General features: G+C 31.5%; 2 protein-coding genes across 2 annotated transcripts; one reads left to right on the top strand and one right to left on the bottom strand.

The window, feature by feature from the left end:
• Positions 1-1,121: 1,121 nt before the first annotated feature.
• Positions 1,122-14,775, top strand: LOC126665711 (exocyst complex component SEC5A). Its single transcript, XM_050358587.2, has 21 exons — positions 1,122-1,654; positions 2,991-3,142; positions 3,456-3,547; positions 3,935-4,129; positions 4,317-4,444; positions 4,550-4,708; positions 5,868-5,972; positions 6,152-6,226; positions 6,453-6,590; positions 6,670-6,861; positions 7,940-8,083; positions 9,749-9,875; positions 9,948-10,158; positions 11,006-11,121; positions 11,208-11,442; positions 11,948-12,041; positions 12,753-12,830; positions 12,940-12,996; positions 13,400-13,549; positions 13,695-13,907; positions 14,411-14,775. Exons 1-21 carry the CDS (start codon positions 1,250-1,252, stop codon positions 14,627-14,629), a joined length of 3,285 nt encoding a protein of 1,094 aa, XP_050214544.1. The 5' UTR covers positions 1,122-1,249; the 3' UTR covers positions 14,630-14,775.
• Positions 14,776-15,950: 1,175 nt separating this feature from the next.
• LOC126665718 (sm-like protein LSM3B) lies at positions 15,951-17,746 on the bottom strand. The gene is made up of 3 exons (XM_050358596.2): positions 17,521-17,746; positions 16,448-16,543; positions 15,951-16,327 (listed from the first exon to the last, which is right to left on the bottom strand). The coding sequence occupies exons 1-3, from the start codon at positions 17,635-17,637 to the stop codon at positions 16,247-16,249; spliced, it is 294 nt and encodes a 97-aa protein (XP_050214553.1). The 5' UTR covers positions 17,638-17,746; the 3' UTR covers positions 15,951-16,246.
• Between the last annotated feature and the right edge of the window lie 7,293 nt (positions 17,747-25,039).

The following is a 25,039-nucleotide window of genomic DNA, read 5'->3' as shown; positions in this document are numbered from 1 at the left end:
TTTTCTTTTAAATAATCGTCGTACTGTTTATTTTTTTTTAATTAATTTGAAATTTTAAATATCCAACAATTACTAAACCGGGTTTTTCTCCACGTGTCAATTAATTAAATAACGAACAAAGGATCAAATCGCCCCCTCAACTTGGCACGAAATATCAAATAAGTCATTCTCGCCGCTTTTGGTACAAACAAACCCAAAAGTTGCGTTTTTAGCTCAAAAAGCTCCTCCCCCACTCTCACCCAAGCAAGTGTGTTACACTCTCCATAAAAAAAATGAAAAAAGTTTAAAAAGACCCTTAATATTTAATTTATCTCTTAAATTAATTCTCAATAAATTTAATTTTCATTTACATCTTTTAATTTTTAAAAATTCAGTAATTAATTGAATTTTTAATAAAAATTTAAGGGATCTTTTTTTCTCTTTTTCCCATTTCTTCTTCTTCCCCCTTCTTCTTCTCCCTTTTTCTTCTTCTTTCTCCTTCTTTTTTCCCTTCTCCGGCCACCAACCACTAAAACAGATTGTTCATCTTTTTTGGGATGAACAGATCTGTTCATCCCAAAAAGGATGAATAGCTCGTTCATCCCTCTTGGGATGAACAAACGAGCTGTTCATCTCAAGAGGGATGAACAGATCTGTTCATCCCTCTTGGGATGAACAGTTCGTTCATCCCAAAAGGGATGAACAAAATCTTTTGGGATGAACTCACGCTGTTCATCCCAAAAGGGATGAACAAATAGATCTGTTCATCCCTTTTGGGATGAACAAGTAGGTGAATTTCGGTGGCGGCGGGTGGCGGTTTCCGATGTGTTAGAATTAGGTTTATTTAGGTTTAATTAAATTTAATTAGTGTTAAATGGGGTTTAATTGTATTTAATTAGGATTTAATTAGGATTAATTACATTTAAAAATTATAATTAGTAAATCCCACTCTCTTGAGGGATCTTTTTGATATGAAAATACAAGTTGCGGGTTTTTTTGATACGAAAACGCAAGTTATGGGTTAGTTTGTACCAAAAGCGGCGAGAATGACTTTTTTGATATTTTGTGCCAAGTTGAGGGGGTGAATTGATCCTTTGTTCATTAAATAACTTACACCAAACAAATTTCCAAAGTGTATCACACTTGAACAAACTTCTCTTTCTTCTCCATTCTGTCTGTTAACACGCAAAAAGAAAAATACACTCCAAAAAAGGAAAAAATATCAGATCTTATTCCAAACTGACCCTTAAACTTGAATTAAATTACGAAAATGTCAAGCGACAGCGATGACGAAGACGAACTTCTTCAGATGGCATTGAAGGAACAAGCGCAGCGCGATCTCAACTACCAGAAACCACCGTCATCGTCAAATCAGCGGAAACCGGTGGCGAATTTCGTTCAACCACCGAAGACTACGGCTGCGGCAGCTCCGCCGAGGAAAGGGACAGCTGGAGTGGCGCATAATCAAAAGAATAGGCGAGTGGTGGAGGATGACGACGATTCGGAGTTGGAAATGCTAAGTATATCGAGTGGAGATGAGGAAGTTATTAAGGATCGCAGTGGCGAAGGAGCTAAAAGGAGAGGCGGCGGCAGCGGCGGGAAAGATGGAAAGGAGGATGATAAAGGTTGGGATGGTGAAGAGCCTGATTGTTGGAAAAGAGTTGATGAGGCTGAGGTATGCTTATGTTTGTTAATTTTATTTTAATTAAGTTTAGCTCAAGTATTTTGTTATTTTTTCTTATGATGATTTAGGTGTCAATTAGAAATGTTTGATGGAGTTGATGTGAATTAGAAACGATTGCTGATTAAATTTGATTGAGCCTAACTTTAAAATTATAGTTTTAAGTCGGCTTCAGAACTCGGCGCGAGAAAGCTTCTGTCATGTGTGGCAACAATTCTATGAGTGTAATGATGCTTTCACTTTCTTTAAAAAGGCTCAGATAGTTTTGCGGCAAATGTAATATAGGAAATGAATCTTGATAAGCTAAGGGACTTCATCTCTGAACGACACTGTTGATGGCGATGTATGTGAGTACAGGTTTGAAGATTAGGGATTTACTTGTACATGACAGTTTGAAGGCTCATATGGTTTAGACCAATTGTATTTGAGGGTTGTGACTTCTGTTCCGAGTCTACTTAGCTCGTAGGACTAATTTGAGTAATGTACTGCTGATCGGGTGGAAGTTCGGCAAATTCATAATAATATTGGAATTGGAGTAGGTGATCTGACAGAATGGAGCATCGTATTAAGCTGGTGCATAACTATCTGTTCACATATCTCTGTATTAGTTTGATCATCCTTCAGAACAGCACATCTATGATAATTATGCTCTTATAAATGAAATTAGAAATTGAATCACTTCTAATTTCTAATGATTCAATTTATGGAAGAGAAGGAATTTGCATATTTTTCATAGAAAAATCATGTCAACAGAGGAGATAGTTTTTGATAGTTTCACTATGGCGACAAATTACTTTAAGTTCTCTAATCCGTCTTTCTCTTATAGTAGTTTGGAGTTGTTTAGAAACCCGGATTGTATTTTTTTTGGATGATTGTATTCTTTTTTGCCTCGCTCTTTAACCTCTTTCGGTTTTGAGTGCTGGCTTGCCTTTTCTTGGCTTTTCATAAAATTTCATTCATAAAAAAAAATGAAATTAGAAATTTACTCTGTACTCCTGGTCGATTTCACAATACAAATTGAACTTTGTTGGCAATTTAAAGAATTCATTGCATATCACACGAGTTACCTATTCACATTTAGGTTAACATTTGTTAAATGTTTTCATTCTTTCTCACTCTCTTATGGGATTCATTGCATCTATTTATTGGATAACTATTCATCTTAAATAAGTTCTGCAAGCACGATTTGTAAGACTTTTCCCTTATCTCAAAGTTCAGTGTCCTTGGATTATAACACTCTTAATATAAAGCTGCACAAGCTTTTATTAGGACTTTCTGTTCATTGAATGAACCATTAATTTACCAACAATTATTTATGTTCCTCTAACAGCTTGCCCGTAGGGTTCGTGAAATGCGAGAGACAAGAACAGCGCCGGTGGCTCAGAAGTTTGAGAAGAAGCCTTCAGCATTGGGGATCAAGGGACTTAACAGTTTACAGTCATTCCCGCGGGGCATGGAATGCATAGATCCATTAGGATTGGGGTAATTTTTGACCTGGATTGCATATTTATACTCTCTCCTCAACTTCGATCAGTTTCTGCCTTTCAATATCGTTTTGGCTCTGCTAGTTGATTGCTTTAAGGTTTAGCTTTCTGTGTAATACTGATGTTGTTTGTTTGACACTTCTAATTGATTCTTTTAAAGAGTACAAGTTTGTTTTATGATGTTTATCAGCAACAGTTCTAACACGTTATTACATGATCATAGTCCAAACTCTGACTGTAATATGTGTTCTCCTGAAGTTTTAACTCATATCCATCTCTTTGATTAACCTCAATGCATGTTTTATTGATAGGATCATTGACAACAGAACATTAAAATTGATCACTGAATCATCAAACAGCTCTCCACAATCTGATAAAGGAACTGTTGATAGTAATCTTCGCGGTCTCTCTCTCTCTCTCTCTCTCTCTCTCTCTCTTTTCACACACATCACACACACACATTTTCTTTATGCAAAAGAGTGCATTTGGTAAAATTCTGCATTTGCTTTGTAAAAAGCAAATTGCTTTACTTACCATTTTCATTACATACTTTATTCTGTTTCTGTATCACATGAACAGTTGGTTAATAGAGAAGCCATTCAGGTTCAATTATGGAACGTGTTTTACTAAGCATGATAAAAAGGGAATATTGTGAAAACATTAAAGTATGAGAATTAAAAATGGCTAGTCAATTAAAAATGACGAGCAAAAAAGCTTCTAATTTCTCAATGTTTATTTTATATGCTAGGAATTCGTGTCTCTGACTTTACTTTTATTCATGCATTTGCAGAGAATTTGCTGTATTTCTCTGAAAAGTTTGATGCAAAGTTGTTTTTATCCCGAATACATCAAGATACCAGTTCTGCCGAGCTAGAGGCTGGTGCCCTTGCTTTAAAAACTGATCTCAAAGGACGTACTCAGCAGAGGAAACAATTAGTTAAAGACAATTTTGACTGCTTTGTCTCATGCAAAACTACTATTGATGGTATGCAGGTGTCACGACTCATGGATTACTAGTGTCACTTTTTAACTATGGCAAGTGAGCTGAAGCCCAGCTACCTGCGATATAGTTTAGGTCTTCCTAACATTGTAATATATTGCTAGTAGTGATATACTAAGCATCTCTGACTCTCTTTTTTTTTTAATAAGAAAAATCACTGATCCAATCACAGATATAGAGTCCAAATTGAAACGTATTGAAGATGATCCAGAAGGTTCTGGGACGTCTCACCTTTTTAACTGCATGCGAGGAGTAACCTCACTGGCAAACCGTGCTTTTGAGCCTTTATTTGAGAGACAGGTTTGTGAGAGTACTATTTTAAATACACATGAAATCCACGCCTTTGATATGCCATAGTTGATGTGGTTTTTGTTTTTTGGTTGTTCTTGTTGATTCTGTACAAAGGCTCAAGCTGAGAAGATCAGATCTGTCCAGGGCATGCTTCAGAGATTCCGAACACTGTTTAACTTGCCAAGCACCATCCGTGGGAGCATTAGTAAGGGTGAATATGACTTGGCAGTGAGGGAATACAAAAAGGCGAAGTCAATTGCTCTGCCTTCTCATGTATGCAAGAATTAAACTTAATTGACTCTTATATTCTCTCTCATTGTGCTACACTCTCCAGTCTATTCCTAAAGTCTATCCCTAAGGCATTAAGTGATCTTCTGCCGAGTTTATGCCTCTATATGTTTGTTGTTCTGCAGATTTTAGTTAATTGGGAAGGGATTGTTTTTTGTTGACAAACATTTAAAATTGCTATCTGTAAAGCAGCAAGCAAATTTGTTATTGTTTAACAGAGATCATTTAGTTTGATAATCTTAGGATGACAGGTTGTCGATGCATAACGCGGTCATCATATTTGTTTTTGGTGATACCAGTAGGGTTAGCAGTTGGTAGTCAAAGAAGGGGAAGAGGATAAGTTGCACTGCCCCTGTAGTACTCTATTTGAAAAACAAGATGGATAACCCCATTTTTCTGGGATCAAGCCCCGTCCCTTTCATTCCTTCTTGCATGGGATGTAATACCACTGGGTTAAGCGCCCAGTTCCTTAGTTTCTCATTAATATAATGCATGCTTCTGTTTTCAAATGAAACCTGGAAAGGGTGCTTATTGTTTCTTTAAGTCACTTTTCTTGTGACCTTTTTGGGGATAAATTAGGCTCTGATTGATGTTCCAACTCAAAACTTTAAGGTCACCATGACAACTTAAGTAGCACTACTCAGCTAATGCTCTTTGGTTTAAGACTCCATTATGTAACTCACTTTAATGAAATAAATTATAAATTATGAAAACGCATGATGCCATATACTTACAACTTGTGCTTGGGAGGTTCGCCTTTTAGTGGGCAACAGCCTGTTGGGCTCGACCCAGATCTACTCAGGAATTTGGTATAAATTGTGTTGTGTTTTGAACATAATTAACAATAATTTTTTTGAACATGAATGAGGCATTAATCTACCTACCATTATCCTCTAGTTGCATTTATCCACTGTTTATTTATCTTCTGTGGTTGGCATCATTCATTTTGTATGGTTTCCTCAATCTGTCTCATCGTCTCCCTATTTCTTTGTATTTTGGGGTAGTAGCTATGGGTCCTATCATATATGTCAATTGAGTCTTATTTTTAGATTTTAATTTTCACAATCTGTTGTATTATTTAGATGAAGCTGCGTATTTTCCTCATCAAATTTTTTGGATAGCTGTTGATTTGTGTGAATTTCAGGTAAATATATTAAAACGTGTTCTCGAAGAGGTCGAAAAGGTGATGCATGAGTTCAAAGGCACACTTTACAAATCAATGGAAGATCCACAAATAGACCTCACAAATGTAGGTTTATAAAATTCTTTACAAAATTTAATGGTTTGCATTTTGCAAAATCATTTGCGGTAGATACAATGAATAGGACACTGGTTGAATAGAACTTCTGTATTTATACGAAATTGATCTTTCTTTTTGTTGTTCTTTCTTCTTTTTGTGGTTGCTGACTAAATTGTATGGCTCATTAGCTTGAAAACACTGTGAGACTGTTGCTGGAGCTAGAGCCTGAGTCAGATCCTGTATGGCATTATTTAAATGTACAGGTCAGTTTATTCATAACCAGATTTTTTATGAGAATATTTGTGATGGCAAATCAAGTATTTCTGGTAGATCTTTGTAACTGTTCAATAGCTAATGGATTTCAAGATTTGGCTTCTAAATCAGTCTCAAAATGAATTCTTGTTGTACTTTTAGTCTTCCTTAAATATTTCAACAGTTTTCTCCAATTTTATTCTCCATTACTGATTGTCAAGTTTTGTCGTTTGGCAGAATCATAGAATTCGAGGTTTGCTGGAGAAATGCACATTGGATCATGAAGCAAGAATGGAAACTTTGCACAATCAGATGCGTGAAAGAGCTATATCTGACGCAAGGTGGAGGCAAATTCAACAAAACTTGCATCAATCTGTAAGTGGAATATTTTGCATCTATATACTTTAAAATGTAATTCTGAGTGATTATTTCATATTCTCTTTATTACTTTCAGTCGAATGGAGATTATTCCCTTGAACTGGGGGACATCCCTCTGCCAGTAGACTCACAGCTAATAGACTTGACTGGTGAAGAAGTTGATGTTCTTAGAGGGAAGTACATCCGCAGGCTAACTTCTGTACTGATCTATCACATACCCGCCTTTTGGAAAGTGGCACTTTCCGTTTTTAATGGAAAATTTGCAAAGGTAATCAAATCGGAGTGCTGCGTCTATTAAGATATTTAGTTATAGAAGCTATCTTTGTCATATTGACCAACATAACCGTTTTTAGTAAGAAGATGCTATGTGAATTTTCATACCATGTGATGGACAGTAAACTTGCTTTCCATCTCCATCTTCGATTTGTCATTTATATATTGATATATATGTTCTAACAGCTCACCACTATAGATTTTTTTATGAGAAATGAACCATTAAATATTTTCTGATGAGATCCAAGTTCAATGGAAAATTATGTCCAATTTTTGGTTCATTTAATTTTCGAAACATAATATTGCTGAGATTGAAAATTTTACAAGAGAGATTGGGGGAATAATGTATTGTTACTTAATTTTTTTATAATTTGTTTGTTTATACTCCATGAGCCTTAACTAAGATTAGGATAGTTGTACTCCAGCAACTTCACATAAATGCTTTTCAAATTGGGTGCCTTGTAATGAGTACACATTTTAGATATAAAACAAATTGTAGAGAAAATTTAGGCTCTGTTTATTTTGGAATATACTTTTCTGGATTTCTTTTTTGCATTTTTGGGTGTCTTGAACTTAAACGAAAATATAATTTTTTTTGGTGCAACCATCTCTGTGCTTATTGAAGGAATTAGTATGTTTGACTCATAACAGAAACTTCTTTTCAATAATTTCCTTAAGTTATTTTCTGAAAATCTACGTAGCCTTGGTGCAGAATTCTATGTAAATAGAGGTTCTCCTGGTAACTACCAAATGCTGGCACCAACTTGCTGATATTTTGATGTTACTGTAATTCAGAATTAACAAAAGTTATTGTCCCTGACACTGTAAAGTTTAGACTAATGCTACCACAGTTGCATTTGTTTCTTCCTATAATTTGAACCATTGCTTGCTTAAGCTGCTTTGCACTGAAGTATGGACCCCACTGCTTTAGTCATGTGACTCGAGTCATTGAACACTTCCTCCAAGTTATACAGCAATTTTATTGGATCAGTTTCATCACTAGCCTGTATTTTTTCTGTTTAATTTTATATATCTTTTCAGTTTTCATAATGATTACGATCTTATTCCTTCAGTCTTCACAAGTTTCTGCTGAATCAAATGTCAATACATCAGCAAATAAACCTGAGGAAAAAGTTGGGGATGGGAGGTACTCGACACATTCTCTTGATGAAGTTTCTGGAATGGTTCGCAATACTATCTCAGCCTATGAAGTCAAGGTAATATGTAAAACATATTTTATCAGTTCCATAGATATACCAAGTTATGGGACCATTTTCTTCACACTTGAAATTTTGGATAGAAGTTGCATTAATGGTGAATTTATTCAATATGCACTGATCTGAGGGTAACTTTCATAAGTTCTATATTCGTCAAAATTGTTCTCCTTTTGCTTGATTCACAAGTGCCAGTTTTACATTATGAAAAATGATGTAATACATTGTTTTTCCCCTCACATTCTGATATTAGAATTCGCAATGCATTTGAACACACCCATGCACAGTGTTCTCATTGATGATATAGGTTGGGGATTGCAAGAGTTAACCTCTAATTGTTAGGTAAGGTGGGGCTCTGAGTACACTAAATGCATGCACATGTAATAATAGAAGGTTTTAGTCTTTTAGCTTATTATAAAGTTAAGTTCACATAATGTTCTACCACTTTTCTATAGTTTATGGCTAGATCCTTGTATGGTGGTGGGAATATATCAAGAGTGAGATTAGTATAGAATGAATATTTTCATTACAAAATGTTAGTTTTCTACACTCTTCTTTCAACCCGCTATCATCGAAAGACACAACTTTTTGCCTTGCAAATCTCAATTCTACCTCAACTATCCTGGACAAAAGCACAAAGGTGCAAAATCATGTAACAAACAACAAACTTTGGTTTCACCCTAAACCTCTGGCAAACTTGTTTTCTACTAGTTAATGAAACTGAGGAAACTGTTATAGAACTTATAAGAGAAAGTGAAGAAATTTAGCATGAAAAAAGTGTTGGAGTAATCACTTCCAAAGTTATACTTGCCTAAGTTTGACTTTGAAAATATATTATCTTAGAAAATTTTGAATTACTCCAGTATTCTCTTCATTTGTTTCCTTCTCTATAATCAGTGCTTACGACAGTTTAGATAAATGGAAGAAATTGATGAATGACTAATTGCCATGTTAAAAGTTACCAAGTTGTCCAGCTTATTGTAAAGATTAATTGTTTATCAATGGTGAGCTACTCAATGTTAGACCAAAATCAATCACATGAGAAGCTCTGAAGCATAGCAAATCCAACTTTAATTCAAACACAAGTGCCAAATTTTAAGTCCTTGAATCCCTTTTGACATGAATCTGCATGTTGTATATGCTAATTCAATGTTTTTTCACTTAAATAATTACTTGGGATGCTTATCTCAGTGGAAAGATGATTCTGCATAGTTGAAATTGGAAATCTATTAATTGTAAAATAGAAAAGGTTGATGAACCTTATGGACAGCATAACTATGTAAAAACAAGTTCTAGTTCAAACTATGTTCCCTTATTTGGCTGCATGGCATGGACAAGAAGTCGGGATACACTTATTTGAATTTAAGTCTTTATTTGTTTTTTCGTGATGCCTATTATATGTTCACATAATTGAGAAAGAAAGCAATATCAAAAAATTACAATTTTTTCTATCAGATTAGAGATGAATCATTTTAGCCTATCTTATACTTCAGTTTGCGACAGTAACTGGTAATCAATTGTTGTACCAGGCTGTGTCACTGGTTATGAATTTGAGATTTAAACTTCTTCTTGTTATCTAAGGCAGTATGTGTTCTAGGCCTTCTTCCTGGTTCATGTATCATCTATGCTGTGTATTTTGTTAATTCAAACGAACCATCGCTGGTGCAGGTTCACAATACTTTTCGTGATCTTGAAGAATCAAATATTCTTCAGTCTTATATGAGTGATGCCATAAAGGAAATAGCCAAAGCCTGTCAAGCATTTGAAGCAAAAGAATCATCCCCATCTATTGCTGGTTTGTAAGCTCACACTGAAGCTGCAGTTCCTTTATTTTCTGACTTCTGAGTGTTATACTACTTTGTTACAGTCATAGCTCTCAGAACACTTCAAGCTGAGATTACAAAGATTTACATACTTAGGCTCTGCTCATGGATGCGAGCAACAACAGAAGAGATATCCAAAGCAGAAACATGGGTTCCTGTATCTATTCTTGAAAGGAATAAATCTCCATACACTATCTCTTTCTTGCCTCTAGCATTCCGCTCTATCATAGCCTCTGCTATGGATCAGATAAGTTTGTAAGTCAATAGAACTTCTCATTACAAAAACTATGAGTAACATCATCGTACTTGAGTCATTGCAAGTATAAGCTTAGTGGTGAGTTTGTAGAATTGCCTAATGACCTTATTGTGAGGATGGGAGTAGATGCCATCTCTTTACTCTCTAGATATTCTTAGCACAAGATTTATTCTGATGCATATGGCTAGAATTATTGTCCGGTTCTTTTATGTAAAATTTACTTGTTTGATGTATTTCATGTTAAAAGGTGAAGGAGAGCAACTCTAGACTATGTTATTGCTTATCAAAAGTGTACTAGAATAAACTCTGGTCTCTTTGGTGTAAATAATGATTGTTTACAATTCAAGTATGCTCAAGTGTCATCACATGCAAACTTGCACAAGAATTTGCTTTAGATATAGCTGCAAATTCATGAAATGGCTGTACATTGTGATAGTATCCATAATGTGATGTCATGGAAGCATAGTTATGAGGTTTCTATTGCAGCATACCCACTGCAGTTGTTCCTCTCTTTTCCCCCAACCCAATCCTCTCCTTTGTTTTACCCTTATCCAAGTGGATTTTGGCAGTAGTGAGTTGTAATTTTAGGGGAGCAAGGGATCAGATATTCCCTTTGTAGTTTTTTTGGGGCTCCAACTTATTGCACAATTGGGCTTTACATTATTTTCTATCTTGTTTTTTTCCTCTTATTTTACTTACCTCAGTTTTCTTGTTTTAATTACTTATCCTCATATTTGTAAATATTTCCTCCATGTCTTTTTAGAAAAATATTTAATTACTTAATGAAGAAGTAAAGGCTGCAGGCTGCCAATTTAATTTCTTTTCTTGTTATTTATTCTTTTCCAGGATGATTCAGTCCTTGAGGAATGAAGCAAGGAAGTCAGAAGACATGTTTGCCCAATTTCAAGAAATTCAAGAATCAGTTAGACTGGCCTTCTTAAATTGTTTCCTTGATTTTGCTGGTATGATGAATAAATAAGTCATTGTCAGTCTGATGTTTGGACGTCAGTGCTTCTTTTATGATTTTCATACTATGCCCGCTCATCAGGTAATCTGGAGCAGATTGGGAGTGAGCTTGCGCAAAACAAATCAAACAAGGAAAGTGCGGAGTTACAGAATGGATTTACTTACGAATCAGAAGAAAATCTATCGTCTGAAATTCCTGGAAGTCTTGTTGGTTCACATAAAAAATTGTTGATCGTCTTAAGTAATATTGGATACTGCAAAGATGAACTTTCTTATGAGTTATACAACAAGTACAGAAACATTTGGTTGCAGTCTAGGTTTGTATTAAACTCTTTTTTCCTTAGCCTGAAAATTTTCATGTGTCCTTGTAACAGCAAACTGGATAAGATGTGGGGTACTGATGTTCGCTTTATATGATGCTAACTAACTTACTAGGTCTGGCACTAAGCTCATGGATCTGGTCATTCCAGAACACTATGTTTATATTTGGCCCGAGTTAACTCATGATCTGCTGGCAAGCAACCTAATTTCCCCAATTAATTTGCATATTTAGTGTAACTATGTGCATTTTGTACATATGTCTTATTTGTTATGAAAACAAAATTATGCCTTGTGAATTAACTGGATATGTTGTAAAGAAGTATGCTTTTGCTATAGCTATGCCACATAAGATAATTACTTTTCACATTTTTGATAGTTTGCACGCTACCCCAGACTTTATATTTTTCTCCATATTTGTTGTGATGCGTGTGCATTTGAATAATATAACTGCTAAGTGCTGATGACGATTATAAATATTATATCTTATTACTGCAATTGCAGGGAAAAGGATGAAGAAGACAGTGATGTACAAGACCTAGTTATGTCCTTCTCTGGTCTAGAAGAAAAAGTCCTAGCACAGTATACTTTTGCAAAGGTATAGCATGGAAATCTCTATTAAGAGCAGTAAATTTTAATGTGCACAAATGAAGACTTGCATGCAGACAACTTATGGATAGGGTGGCTGTTTTGGATATGGCGTCTTCTGTTTTTCCCATCGCCTTTTGTCTAGAAATATTATGTGTATGGAGCTGCTAGGATGGTCCAATTTTAAGAACACTAAAAGCTGTGAGCGAGTATCTTTGAATTGGACGGTTCATGTAATGAGCTTTTCTGTCAAAGATAACTTATTATATTTCCTTTTCAAGTTGTGTCCCTGCGGTAAAAGGAAAAGAAAAAGGCTTGATAAGTACTGAGAAGTGAGAATCAAGATTTTGTTCATCTTTCTTACGTAGAAATGTTAATTTATTGACCAAAGGCAGTAAACTTTTGGGCTGCTGAAGTTGGCACAATAATTTTAAAAATGTCTATTTTGTGGTCTACTTGAAAATTGAGTTTAAGTACAGTTTTAGCCAATTGAGGTCTATAGCACATTTTTTCGACTTATGTGTCTATCGGTAAATCTCTTAAAAATATGTAGCATCTGCCTGGTTGTATCAAACTGTTCATATTTATCAGCTGGATGGTGTAAAGATACTTTATTTTTGAATGTTGTTTGTACAACAAGCTGATGTTGGAAATATTTGTGAATTTCTTGCAAGTTAATTATGATGCCATAATAATTAAGTAATTTGGTCCTTCCTTGCAGGCAAACATGGTCAGAACAGCAGCCACAAACTATTTGTTGAAGTCCGGTGTTCACTGGGGAGCCACACCTGCAGTCAAAGTGGGTTTAGTGACATCTTAATTGATTTGTTTTTTGTGTATTTCTTTCCGAGATACTAGACATGAGATAAATTGAAGCTATATGACTGTAAATGATAATTATTTTGCAGGGTGTTCGCGATGCAGCTGTGGAGTTATTACACGCTCTCGTAGCGGTGCACTCAGAGGTACAGTGTGTATGCTTCCATTTAATTATGTCAAATAGATCTTGCTAACAACTGAATTAGTTGTATCATGTTGTATGATGCAACAATTGTCAAGTAGCAGTATAGATGGACAGTACTTGTGCATCTGGACATAGTGTCTATGCTTCCGTTAAATCTCGAATTGATTTTTCTAATAATTGAACAATAGTCTCCAAGTATCTATTCATTCGAAACGATCTTCTTCTATTTCCACTTTTTTTTATGAAGTAATGTCTGGGCGGATTAGTAAAATTTCAAGAAGGTTCAATGGACATTGCTCTGAATTTGTATCATGTTGTTTGATGTAACAATTGTCAAGGACATTTCTGCACACTAGTTTTTTTAATCAAATTCTTCTTTTGTCCTAATAAAATCCCCATTTCAGGTCTTTGCTGGTGCTAAGCCTTTGCTGGATAAGACACTTGGCATTCTTGTGGAAGGTCTAATTGATACCTTTTTGAGTATTTTATATGAGAACAAAAGTAAAGAGCTAAGGTCACTTGACCCAAATGGTTTCTGTCAGCTAATGCTCGAGGTAGACTTCTATTTTACTAGACATTAGGACATGTATTTTGTTTGTTTTGTCTACAGGTTGCAACAATTTGTCAACTTGTGTTACTGATATAATCATGCAACTCAATAATTGGTTGACTTATCAAGTTTTAACATGTCTTCTGCAGCTTGAATATTACGAGACCATTTTAAATCCGTATTTTACACCTGATGCTAGGGAATCGCTCAAATCCTTACAAGGTGTGCTTTTAGAGAAAGCAACCGAGAATGTTGCTGAAGCTGTTGAAAATCCAGGGCATCAACGGAGATCAACTCGTGGGAGTGAAGATGCACTCGATGACAGGCAGCAAGGGATGAATGTCTCACCAGATGACCTAATTGTAAGATTTTAAATCCTCTATGCTTTTAATAATACACTGAATAAGTCGAGTATGTTTTATAGGCATATAACCTGATATTGGTACAAGTAGATGTATCCATTTCCAAAAGCACCAAAATAGACAATAAACATTTTATGAATATAGTATTTGATGAAGTTAGGTTAAAATTCTCTGTATTAAAATTATTGTTTCCCCATGATATTTTAATTTCATTTAACTGAAACCCCCTTGTAATTTCAGTTATCTAATACCTAAATATCATGGGTGAAACAATGATTTTTTGAAATGCAGGGTTAAACAGTAATTTTAACATAATTTCAGGGGTGATAGTAATTATTCCTATAATATATTCACAGATGGCCTGAAATGGAATATAAGATAATTTGTGGGGAACTAACAGTCAATCTGTGCATTTCTAATTGAGTTGATAATATTAGGCTGAAATTCTATATCTGAAGTAAAATATTTTTTTGTTTCGCCTGTTCTATTTTTTTCCCCTTCAGGCTCTTGCTCAGCAATGCAGCTCTGAGCTGCTTCAAGCAGAATTAGAGAGAACTCGAATTAATACAGCATGCTTCGTAGAGTCAATTCCATTAGATGCAGTGCCGGAATCTGCAAAAGCTGCTTATAGCTTCAGAGCATCAATGGATTCTCCCAGTAGAAATTACAGAGGTGCTCAAGCAGTAGGATCTCCAAGTTTTGGCCGATCAAGGCGTCGGTGATTCAGTTTGTATTTGGCAACAGAAATTTTTGTATTGTCAATTTTTCAAATGTGCATGCAGTGTTGTATTGTAGTCATAGCTGTGTTATATCCAATTAAAATGAAATCCATATTCTTTACATTTAAGTTCATTATTACCGTCTTTCATTCTTTCTTCCTTTTTGGTGGTGAGGTTCTGGTAATAGCACCAAGTTTCCGGAATATTTCCCAGCATTGTTAATGAAATTTCCATTATTTTGTATATCGATTAACTATTTTGTTCCGGCAAAAAAAATTTAACTATATTGTTGACACCCATCACCATAACATCAATTTATCTAGGGATTAAATAAGGTGTATCTAGGGCTGTGAACTAGTTGGATTAATCATGAATTATTTGAGATCGATCTAGAAAATTTGAAATCGACTTGAAAGATTTAAATTGAGCTTGAGCAACTTAAGTACAATTTCGAGCTAGTGATGTTTGTAAATAGCATAAACTAGTTTTGAATTCATAAAATAACAATTCATTTTTTTTTATTATAATGACATTAAATATTTTTAAAATTAAGTATATATGACCTTATTTGGTTGAATTTAAAATCTTATTAGAAAATTTTTAAGAATCACATATGACAGTATTTTGAATAGTTAATTCTTTGTTTAATTGAACTCGAACTTATTTGATTGAAGTTTGAATAGATTAGATAATGTTAGCTCAAGCTCGATTTTGAGAATTTAAACTCATTCGAACTCAATATTATGTTTGTTTAAACCACTAGCATATCCTATTCCAAAGGGGTCCGTCTTTCTGCATCAGCTTTACAATTTACAGCAAAATAATTATTTTCAAAACGAGGATATTGGATAGCCGAGCCAGGCACAAAAACGAACCATAAAAACACTCAAAATTGAGAGCTTAATCTATAAGTTGCATAAAAATTAGCGCCTAAATCCTCAGAAATGCAAACAATAACATGCATCTTTTTGTTAAAAGAATGGCTATACCCATCATAAAATCACTATATTATTAGCTTTTATTTTACTTAATCTTCAACAAATGTTTTACATTTAAATAGTCCATTAACTATTTTGTTTGTACACTTATGGTCCTTTTGTGGATAAAACTACAAAAAACATCACCGTTTTAATTGCATGAAACAACATTTTATGCCTAAAAAAATCACATGTACGTACAAAATAAATAGTTAAAAGATCACTTAAATATAAAAAAATTCTCAAGGACCAAATGAAAAAAAAAAAAACAATAGTACAAGGACTTTAGTATGAGTTTAGCCTAAAAGAATTCTTGTTTGAAGTAATCACTTTCTAGAAATAAAAAATAAAAAAGCAAAATGCGGACTTGACGGCCATCTCAAATTTTTCTCAATAATATCATCATTCTGACAAATTTCCCGAAACAAAAAAATTCATCAAGACATTCCGCCGAAATCATCAGTTACATCAATTACATTATGGTCTGAAACATAGCAAAGTAATCTAAATATTCAACCCTACAATGCCGTTAATTCCATATGACACTAAGCATGACCAGACCTGAAGATACACATAAATCTGGTCAAAATAGAAGGCGAAAAAAGCAACTTCTCTCAAATTCTACATGTTGAGCTTCTCCAAACTAAGCTGTCCTCAACGGTGGAGAAACCAATATGACACCGTCTCCTCTAACAAACAGAAAGGGGATCATGCGCTTTGTGGTCTAAATTAGAAGAACAACAAAAAGAAAAAAAAACGGTAAGCATCCTACAAGGTATTGTAAGAACAAGATATAGACAATTTTAGACAAGAGAATGCGGAGAAAAAAGGAACTGCCACATACTCTAACAATTTCTTCATATGTTTCATCATCGATTTCAACTGTGGTAATAACCTCTTCAACATCTCCTAGTATCATATTCAAATGCTGATCATAAGCCTGAAAAACCAGATAAACCACCCACAATAGAACTTTAGGATTTGAAGATATAATAATTATTAACTAAGCATGTAATCAATTTTGTTTTCCTTGCATAGATAACTATTGACATTAAGAGAAGGTTGTAGGGCATTCATATGTGTTTTCTCATAAATTATAATGGAACAGATTATAAACACTTATTATATTCGCAGTCATCTGCATGCACCTATTCTGAAATGACAAAACATACTACTAAAGCTATAGGATGCCACTCGGGTAGATTGATGAGCCAAATTTGAGCTCCATAGTACTTGACTCAAAAAGTTTGCAAGCCCCAAGCAAGCTATAGTATCTTATTATATATCCTTTCTAATTTGATTATCATTTCATTTGAACATATCTCAAGCTTGTTGAGCTCAATCGAACTGCTAATTCAAGTTCACTAAGCCTATTCGAATTTATTTTCAACTTAGAAAGTTGTCAAAAAGCTTTTATCCAAGTAATCATCTAGCCAAGTTGTATTATTCAAGGATAAAGTATTCCATCCACTTGACCTGAAGGTCCAAAAATTAAAGCTCAATTGAGCTCGAGTCAAGTTTTGAACTTCGACTCTATCAATTCAACTTGACTTGATAACAGTCCTAACCACATTATAACATCTTCATGCACAAATTAACCAAGAAAATTGATCTGCCAAATCCTGTAATTGAAGTAGCCAACTTTATATACTCAATCATACTGACAAACAAGTACCAAAATCACAACATACAAAAAATATTAAGGCCTATCAATAAATAAGGTATCAGTATGCTTAATCAAACTATCAAATAACACTACTCTGAACAAAAAAAAAATTGCAAAACCCTAGCAGTAATCTGATTTTCTACACAAAAGACATCAAACAATAAAATCTATTTGCATAATTAAAGCCTGTTAGTTAAAAATTAAGAAAACCCTAAAGAAAAAAAAAAGGAAGAACAATAAAGAGAACGCACATGAAGTTTGCCGCGAAGTTCACGGTCGGAACGGAGCTTGACGTAGATGCGCTCATCGAGACTGAGTCTGATTAGATCCAACGGCTCTTTAACTGCAGTTTCTTCCTCGCTTGCCATTCCTTTTTAATTGCTTCAAAGGGTTCTGCTCAGTTTTTGCTATTTTGTGAGAACCCGAATTTGTTTGGTGTAACCCGTTTCTCCTATTTTGTTATTGGCATAAGGTGGGGTTTTTTTTTTCGATAAAAAAATGGCAAGGGCTGAATTGTGCACCAGATATTAAAAAGGGCTGAACTGTACTTTTGTGAAAACCTCGAGATTTTTTGTACTCCCTCCATTCTGAAATAGTTGTCGCTTTAGTCATTTTCACACAAATTAAAAAACCAATAAATATGTCAAAAATTATAAGTATTTTTACTAAATTAGCCCTTCTTGAAACTTGTTAACATTAATTAGTATGACTCTTTATTTGTATTTTGTATTCTTTCAATGAATTAATGAGGGATATATGTGTAAAAATAGCAATAAATGCTTTCTTGGTATTCTAAAGTGACAAGTATTATGGAACAAAAAAATCTCCCTAAAGTGACAACTATTTCAGAATGGAGGGAGTACCTTTTACCTTTATAATTTTAGTAGTAGTTTTTTTAACGAGAAAAGGGTCAACTTCGGTTCTTGAACTTATAACTTAGGATTTAAATAATCTATTATTAATTATTTTGATCAATTACATACTATATTTTTACTTTTAGATTAATTGAAATAAAATTACATAATATGAACAGATTTAGGGATCAAATGATTTGATTTTATCACTAATCAATCTAAAAGTAAAATTTTATTTTAATTAATCTAAGAATATAAAGTATTGTTTTTAATTGAACGATATGACTGAAATTGAGTTATTTAATTCCAAACTATAAGTTTAGGGGACGAATCGGCTTTTTGATCGGTTTTCTTTACTTGTACGCACAGTCACTATAATTTTATTTCTTTAGCTATCTTTGAATAAATTTTAAATTAAATTTAATTATTTTAGAAAATAAGGATTTGATTAAAAATTAGATAAATACTTTATAAAAATTTAAAATTCACAAAAACTATACACTCGTTAATCTAGAAAATAAATCTTTTTTTTTGGTACAGGGTGTATGAGGTGTCCTGAACAGATCCCAACTATGAGATAACACCTTTAAGCCTTCCACATTCAGACTAATCCCCACTTGAACCGGGTAGGTCCCTTACGGGAGGCAAAGTTCTGGCCCCAAATTTGAAACGGCTGCATACATGAGTACGGTTCGAACCCGCGACCTCACTTAAGCTAGAACAGTGCCTTATCAACTTATCTACGCCTTGGATTAGAAAATAAATCTTTAAATTCAAAATTAAATACTTTTAATTTTTGTTCGCATTATTGATATTGATTTAGAATAAAAGTTTTTCACATTCTTAATTACTAGTGTATTACCAATGGAAAAACTTGAGATCTTTCATCAATAATATACATGTGATGGGGATGTAAAAATGGATTGTCAGATCGTGTTAATTATTAACACCATTAAGATCGACATAGACCCAGCTCATTTACCTAATTGTTTCAAAATGTTCAACTCTTACACGACATGAAGTTTCGGATAACACGAGACGACAAAATTAACACGTTAATATAAATATAATTAACACGATTAAACGGCCAACTGAACATATAAATATATTAAACTATATAAAATATAATTTTGACTTTAAATTTATTAATTTATATTCAAATTATAAAATTTAATCTAATTATATGTTAATATTATATTATATTTATTTAATGATCTATTTTTATATTTTATACAAATAAAATCTTTTTAGTTTTATATAATTATTAGTAGTATAATTTAGAAACGAGTTAGACGGGTTGACGAGTCAACCATGACACGATTCATTCATTTCAGGTTATAAATTAGTTGACACGTTTTTCACACAAATTCGCTAAGTCTCAACTTAAATTTGCCAAATTTACGTGTTTAGCGAATTGAGTTAGTGTGTTATGATCCATTTTGATATCCCTACATGTGGTAATTTTATTTATCTAAAAAATAACTAAAATAACTGTATTATAATTTTCGAGGCTAAATTGGCAAGATTATCTTTTAGTTCAAATGCGGTTATGAATTCAAATTGTATTAATTTATACAGCCGTTTAAAATTTAAAATTAGAATTTTGTCTCTCTTAAAACACATGTCGGACACAAATAGAAAGTAATCCGAATATGAAAATTTTAAAAGTGATATCTCATTATTGAACTCATAACAACTCTAGAAAATACAATAAAATAAGTGTAGCATATCTAAATAGTGTATAAAAAACAAACAATTTATATACACTCCATTTATTATATAATTTATAGAAACTTAAAATATATCTTCTTAATTGACGGTGCTATAATTTATCTTGGTAATTTAGTATTAGGTTAATTTCAAAATACTACACAAATTTTACCCTGATTTGTCATTACAATACGAATTTTGAAATTTAGCAATGACCACACCAATTTTCATTTTTTTAGCAAATTGGTACACCGACCAATCATGCAACAACACGTGAATGTATATTACAATGTCCACGTTAGTATTTTTCTAGTTCAGTGTACCAATTTGTAAAAAAATGAAAGACGGTGTGGTAATTGTCAAGTTTATAAGTTTGTTGTAATTGTAAATTAGGATAAATTTCGCGTATTAATTTGCAATTAATTCTTTAGTTTTCAGTTTTTTTTCATATTATTTTCTAATGAGCAATTTTTTTTTTTATAATTGGAAAAGAGAAGCATTTGTAGGAGAAATTAAACTTACAACTTAAACAATTTATTACCCAATGTTTTTACTATGTGGGTTATAACTTGTTTAATAATAATTGAAAATTGGAATGATCAGAGTTTTCACTGAAGATAGTAAATAAGAGTATGAGACATAAAATTATAGGAATGTAAATCATAATTAAATATTTCTCATCTTTAAGAGTATGTGACAGAAAATTGTATATATATACACACACACATATATATAACTTTATTGGCTAAAATATAAAATGCATGTCAATCATACAACTGTATAAATATACATGATGCAATAATGAATTTGTTTTATAGATAAGTGACTGTTACACAGTTGGAACAAAGAGAAATTAGTTACAAAAAGGATTGAAAAAATTAAGTTTTCTTTTGAAAGAAAAAAAAAGTATAGAATCCAATTTGAGACAGATAATAGAAGAAGGTTAAACCCACATGGATGACATATGATTTAATGTTTCTTCACATGCTCTCCATGTTAACCAACTTAGCTTTTGTCTCCTCATTCATCTTCTTTTTAATTACTTTTCTCTTTTATTTTACTATAACTTCTGTTCCAAGTAAACAAATATTTTCTTTCAGCCAGCTTCAATTCTACTGCAACTACTTATTGAAACGAAAACCATTCTGTAAAGGCAAAATAGTGTCCAATTACTTATAATTAATGTTAGTTTCTTAATTATTTTATAGCCTTCTAAAAAACAAATCCAATGAGTAAATATTTCTAAAAAGTTATCATGAATAGTCGCATGAGCTATCTGTTTTACTGTTTGTATAGATGTTTTTATTATGAACAATTAATTATTATAATTCATTTCAGTAAAAAATAAATAATAATAAATTCAATTAAGTGATCTTAATGCCAGTTGTTTTTATTAGTTTCATTTATATTTGTTCTTTTATATCCAATTGTATCAAATAATTTTTTTATTGATAATATATAGTAAAATAATCAATATTATTCATAATATAAAAAATTAAAAATATATATAATATAATATTTTCTAAATTTCAATGATATAAATTTGATATCAAAAATTAATAATATATTAATTCCATGCAATTGCGCGAGTACATATTTATTTATAAAAGAATTATGAGTTTAGTCTAGAAAATTATGGGCAGTTGCACTTTTTCTGTTTTTGGAAACAATATAATGATGATTAATAAATTAGAATATATCAACAATGATTTTGATAAAGTGTTAGGGTTTGTATTATATATAATATTATCTAATCTTTAATTAATGGTGACATAGTGGCAAAGGCATCTATCACTTTCTCCCTCTATCTCTTGTGCTAGAGAATTTTTTAGTTTTCAAGTTGCAAGAAATCACAAATAATAGGAATCGACATAAAACTAACTAGTAAACATTATGTTTTTTTTTTCTTTCTAATTTTATTTTTTTGGATTTTGTAAGACAAAGCAATAAGCAAAAAATACATATGATGATCATAAACAAAATGTGACTCTCTTTTTTCATCACCACTTACGTATTCCTTTTCCATTACATACATTACATACAGTGCTCTCCATTTCATTCCCTTTGATGTTTACCTTATTTTGCTAATATGCCCTCTCATTATTACTTAATTATTATCGCCTCCTTCTCTTTTCTTTTTTGTCCTAATAATAATAATAATTACTAAGTATGTTTTAGGATTATTTAAGTCCATGTGTAATATTTAAAGGAGCATCTTTCACATTAATTTGATTGATATATTTAACTAAAATGAAGTCTACAGTCATGAACCCTAATTTAACAAGAAAATATGGTATATAATATGACAATTGAAATATCAGTTTAGTAGCGATTTAAAACTGTTACAATAGTATATAAAAGCAATGAACAAATTATAGTATAATTTTATAAAATTATCGCAATATCAGTGAAATGCAGATTGTAGCAGACACATTCAAAATTATTATAAAAGATATAAAGTGATACTAAAAAAATTCAACAAGGATTCACTAATGTTTTACCGCAAGTCATTTATATATCAGCGATATGTATTTAAAATTTTAATTAATAAAATAATTATTTTTATAAATTTGATCTTGAATTTTTTTATGAGTCTGTCCTTTTTCTCTCTCTTATATAGCAAATATACTTGTATTCTATATAGCAAGTGAATTATTATGAATAGACCTAAAACCTAAATTAATTTTACAAAGAAGACAAATAAAATTATTTAGAATTATTTGATTAAATGTCATCTTTTTTTCTATTTCCATATTATCTCATTCTTATTATATGGATTGATACGAAATAATCTTCAATCTTACCCAATCCAGAAATCTGTGCATTATTGAAATAATAAAGTATTGACACATAGTTAGAAACTTAGAATATAATATTGTTGGGGTAGTATTCTGATTTGATGCATGAATTAAGTATTCAAACGATTTTTTCTTGATTTTTTTTCCTACATAAAAAGAGTATAATCATGGTGGCAATTAATGGATGACTAAAATAATCATGACATCAAACAGTTTCAAATTTGTAAATTAGTTAAGTGTATGATATAATGCAAATTATAATATGGTTTTGATTAAATTACGGGTCCCATTTGTTGCATTATTATTATTATTATTATTATGCAATACTCAATAATTGAATGATCCATGTGTTCATAGCATTACCGTCCCAACTCCTATAACCTTTAGACTTGAGGACTTCACATACTTTGTCTCCCCATTAATACCATATATACATGGACATTACATAATTATCAACTATGGGATTACCCAAAATCAAGACCTCATCATTCTATATTATCCATGTATATTGCGTTTATTTTATTGTTAAAAACAGATTAATACTCCTTCCGTTCTTTTTTAATATCGAAATGAATAAACGTATTACAATATATTATCAGATAAAAAATAAAATATCTTCTACTCTTTTAAGTTATTTTTACGACACGTTAGTCCATAATTAAAAAAAATGCATAAATTTTTTTATCAAATATTTTATGTTATTACGAAAAAATATATTTTTTCTTCCAAATTAACTTATTTATTATAAAAAATGATTTCATAGACGTACTTCTATTTAATTTTTATTAATAAATTTATCATCTTTTTTATTTTTTATTTGAATATAATTAATTCAAAACATAAAATTATTTCTCTAAACTGTCATAATGTTTATTCAAAATAAATTTATAATTTTCATCAATATTATGAGTATTGTTAATTTATTTGTCTATTTATTATACTAATCACTTGAAGCTGAGAAACAATAGTTATAAGATGAAATAGTAATAATTCATGGAAATTTACTGGGATAGGTTGATATTTTTAGTTTCATATGTAATTAAATCAAATAAATTTGTATTAGATCAAATCTATAGCACTTACATTTATAAAAAAAATCCATAAAAGTTACAATTATAAAAAATTTAAAAAATAAAATAATGTAAGTTAACTAACTAGTTAACATCGCTTAAATTTTGCCAAGAATTAAGTACAAAAGTGTGAGAAATTAGTTAAGGCATATAAATTTTCTATGTTTGAGAAAAAATAATTAAACTTGAAATAAATTATTTTATTCCCATACTCTATTTCACGAAAAATTATACCGTTATTGCTTCGTTTTTACCATTGAATAAAAATACTTATTGTTCATTCGATGATGGTATTTAAATGAATACCATAGTATTTATTTTATATAATTTCTTACATTAATAGTATATAATTGAATGAATAAAATAAAACATGTATGCTTGCATGTACACAAAATAATAAACATTCAGTAATATATGTATTGTAATCAATTATTAATCTTTTTTCAAATCCAATTATTAACTTAATCCCATATAAACATGAAAATGAAGTTTGAAAAGGAAGAAGCTAGAACAAATTAATTAGATCCTTTGGTTTCGGAATTTTATGGCTACAAGACATGTTCTTGACAGATAATTAGAATTAACATCTAACAACTCAGCAACTACCATCCTATATTAATATGGTCCCCTTTAGTAATTTTATAAAAATAAATAATAACTTGCAGATTCTGAAAATTATAATATAAGATCCTTTAGCTATAAAAATATTTGAATACCCATTTATTACGGTAGGTCACAACCTAACCAATTAATTTTGTCACTTACTTATATGCACTCATAAATATTATGCCTTGCCCTAACTAACTAGTTTAATTCAACATTACATATACACCACTTATGCATACATTATTATATTCTTTCTTTTTAATTCTTATTTTTTTTATTGGTCTGTCAATAGATAAAAACAAATAAATAGTAATAGTATAAGATATATTATATTTATTTTAGTATGATATAATTATATTTGTAATAAGATAAGCTTACGGGCATTATTTTTGTAGATAAGTTTGAAGAAAAGAATAGCTTGTCATAACTGTAATGGTCGACATCAAAATTTGGTCTTTTCTACCCATGTGGTTCCACCAGTTCCACGGTTTTGCCCCATTAGGTTGAAAATGTTAATCACTTTTTTCTTTTTTTGAGAATTTTTTTTTTTGAGACTTTTCTTATTTCAATATATTAAATGGTATAGTATATTTTTTTCATATAGATTCACCAAAGTTTTTAATTCTATTTAAAAGATAATAATTTTAATTTAGTTTGATTAATTATTAACTTAACATATGTTTTTGGTATTTATAATGATAAATTCTAGAATATCATATCAATATTTTTAAA

Source organism: Mercurialis annua, linkage group LG1-X, assembly GCF_937616625.2.
Source record: "Mercurialis annua linkage group LG1-X, ddMerAnnu1.2, whole genome shotgun sequence".
In the NCBI taxonomy this organism is placed as follows: domain Eukaryota; kingdom Viridiplantae; phylum Streptophyta; class Magnoliopsida; order Malpighiales; family Euphorbiaceae; genus Mercurialis; species Mercurialis annua.
The sequence above is the reverse complement of the archived record's forward strand: the minus strand, read 5'-3'. Positions and strand labels throughout refer to the sequence as shown.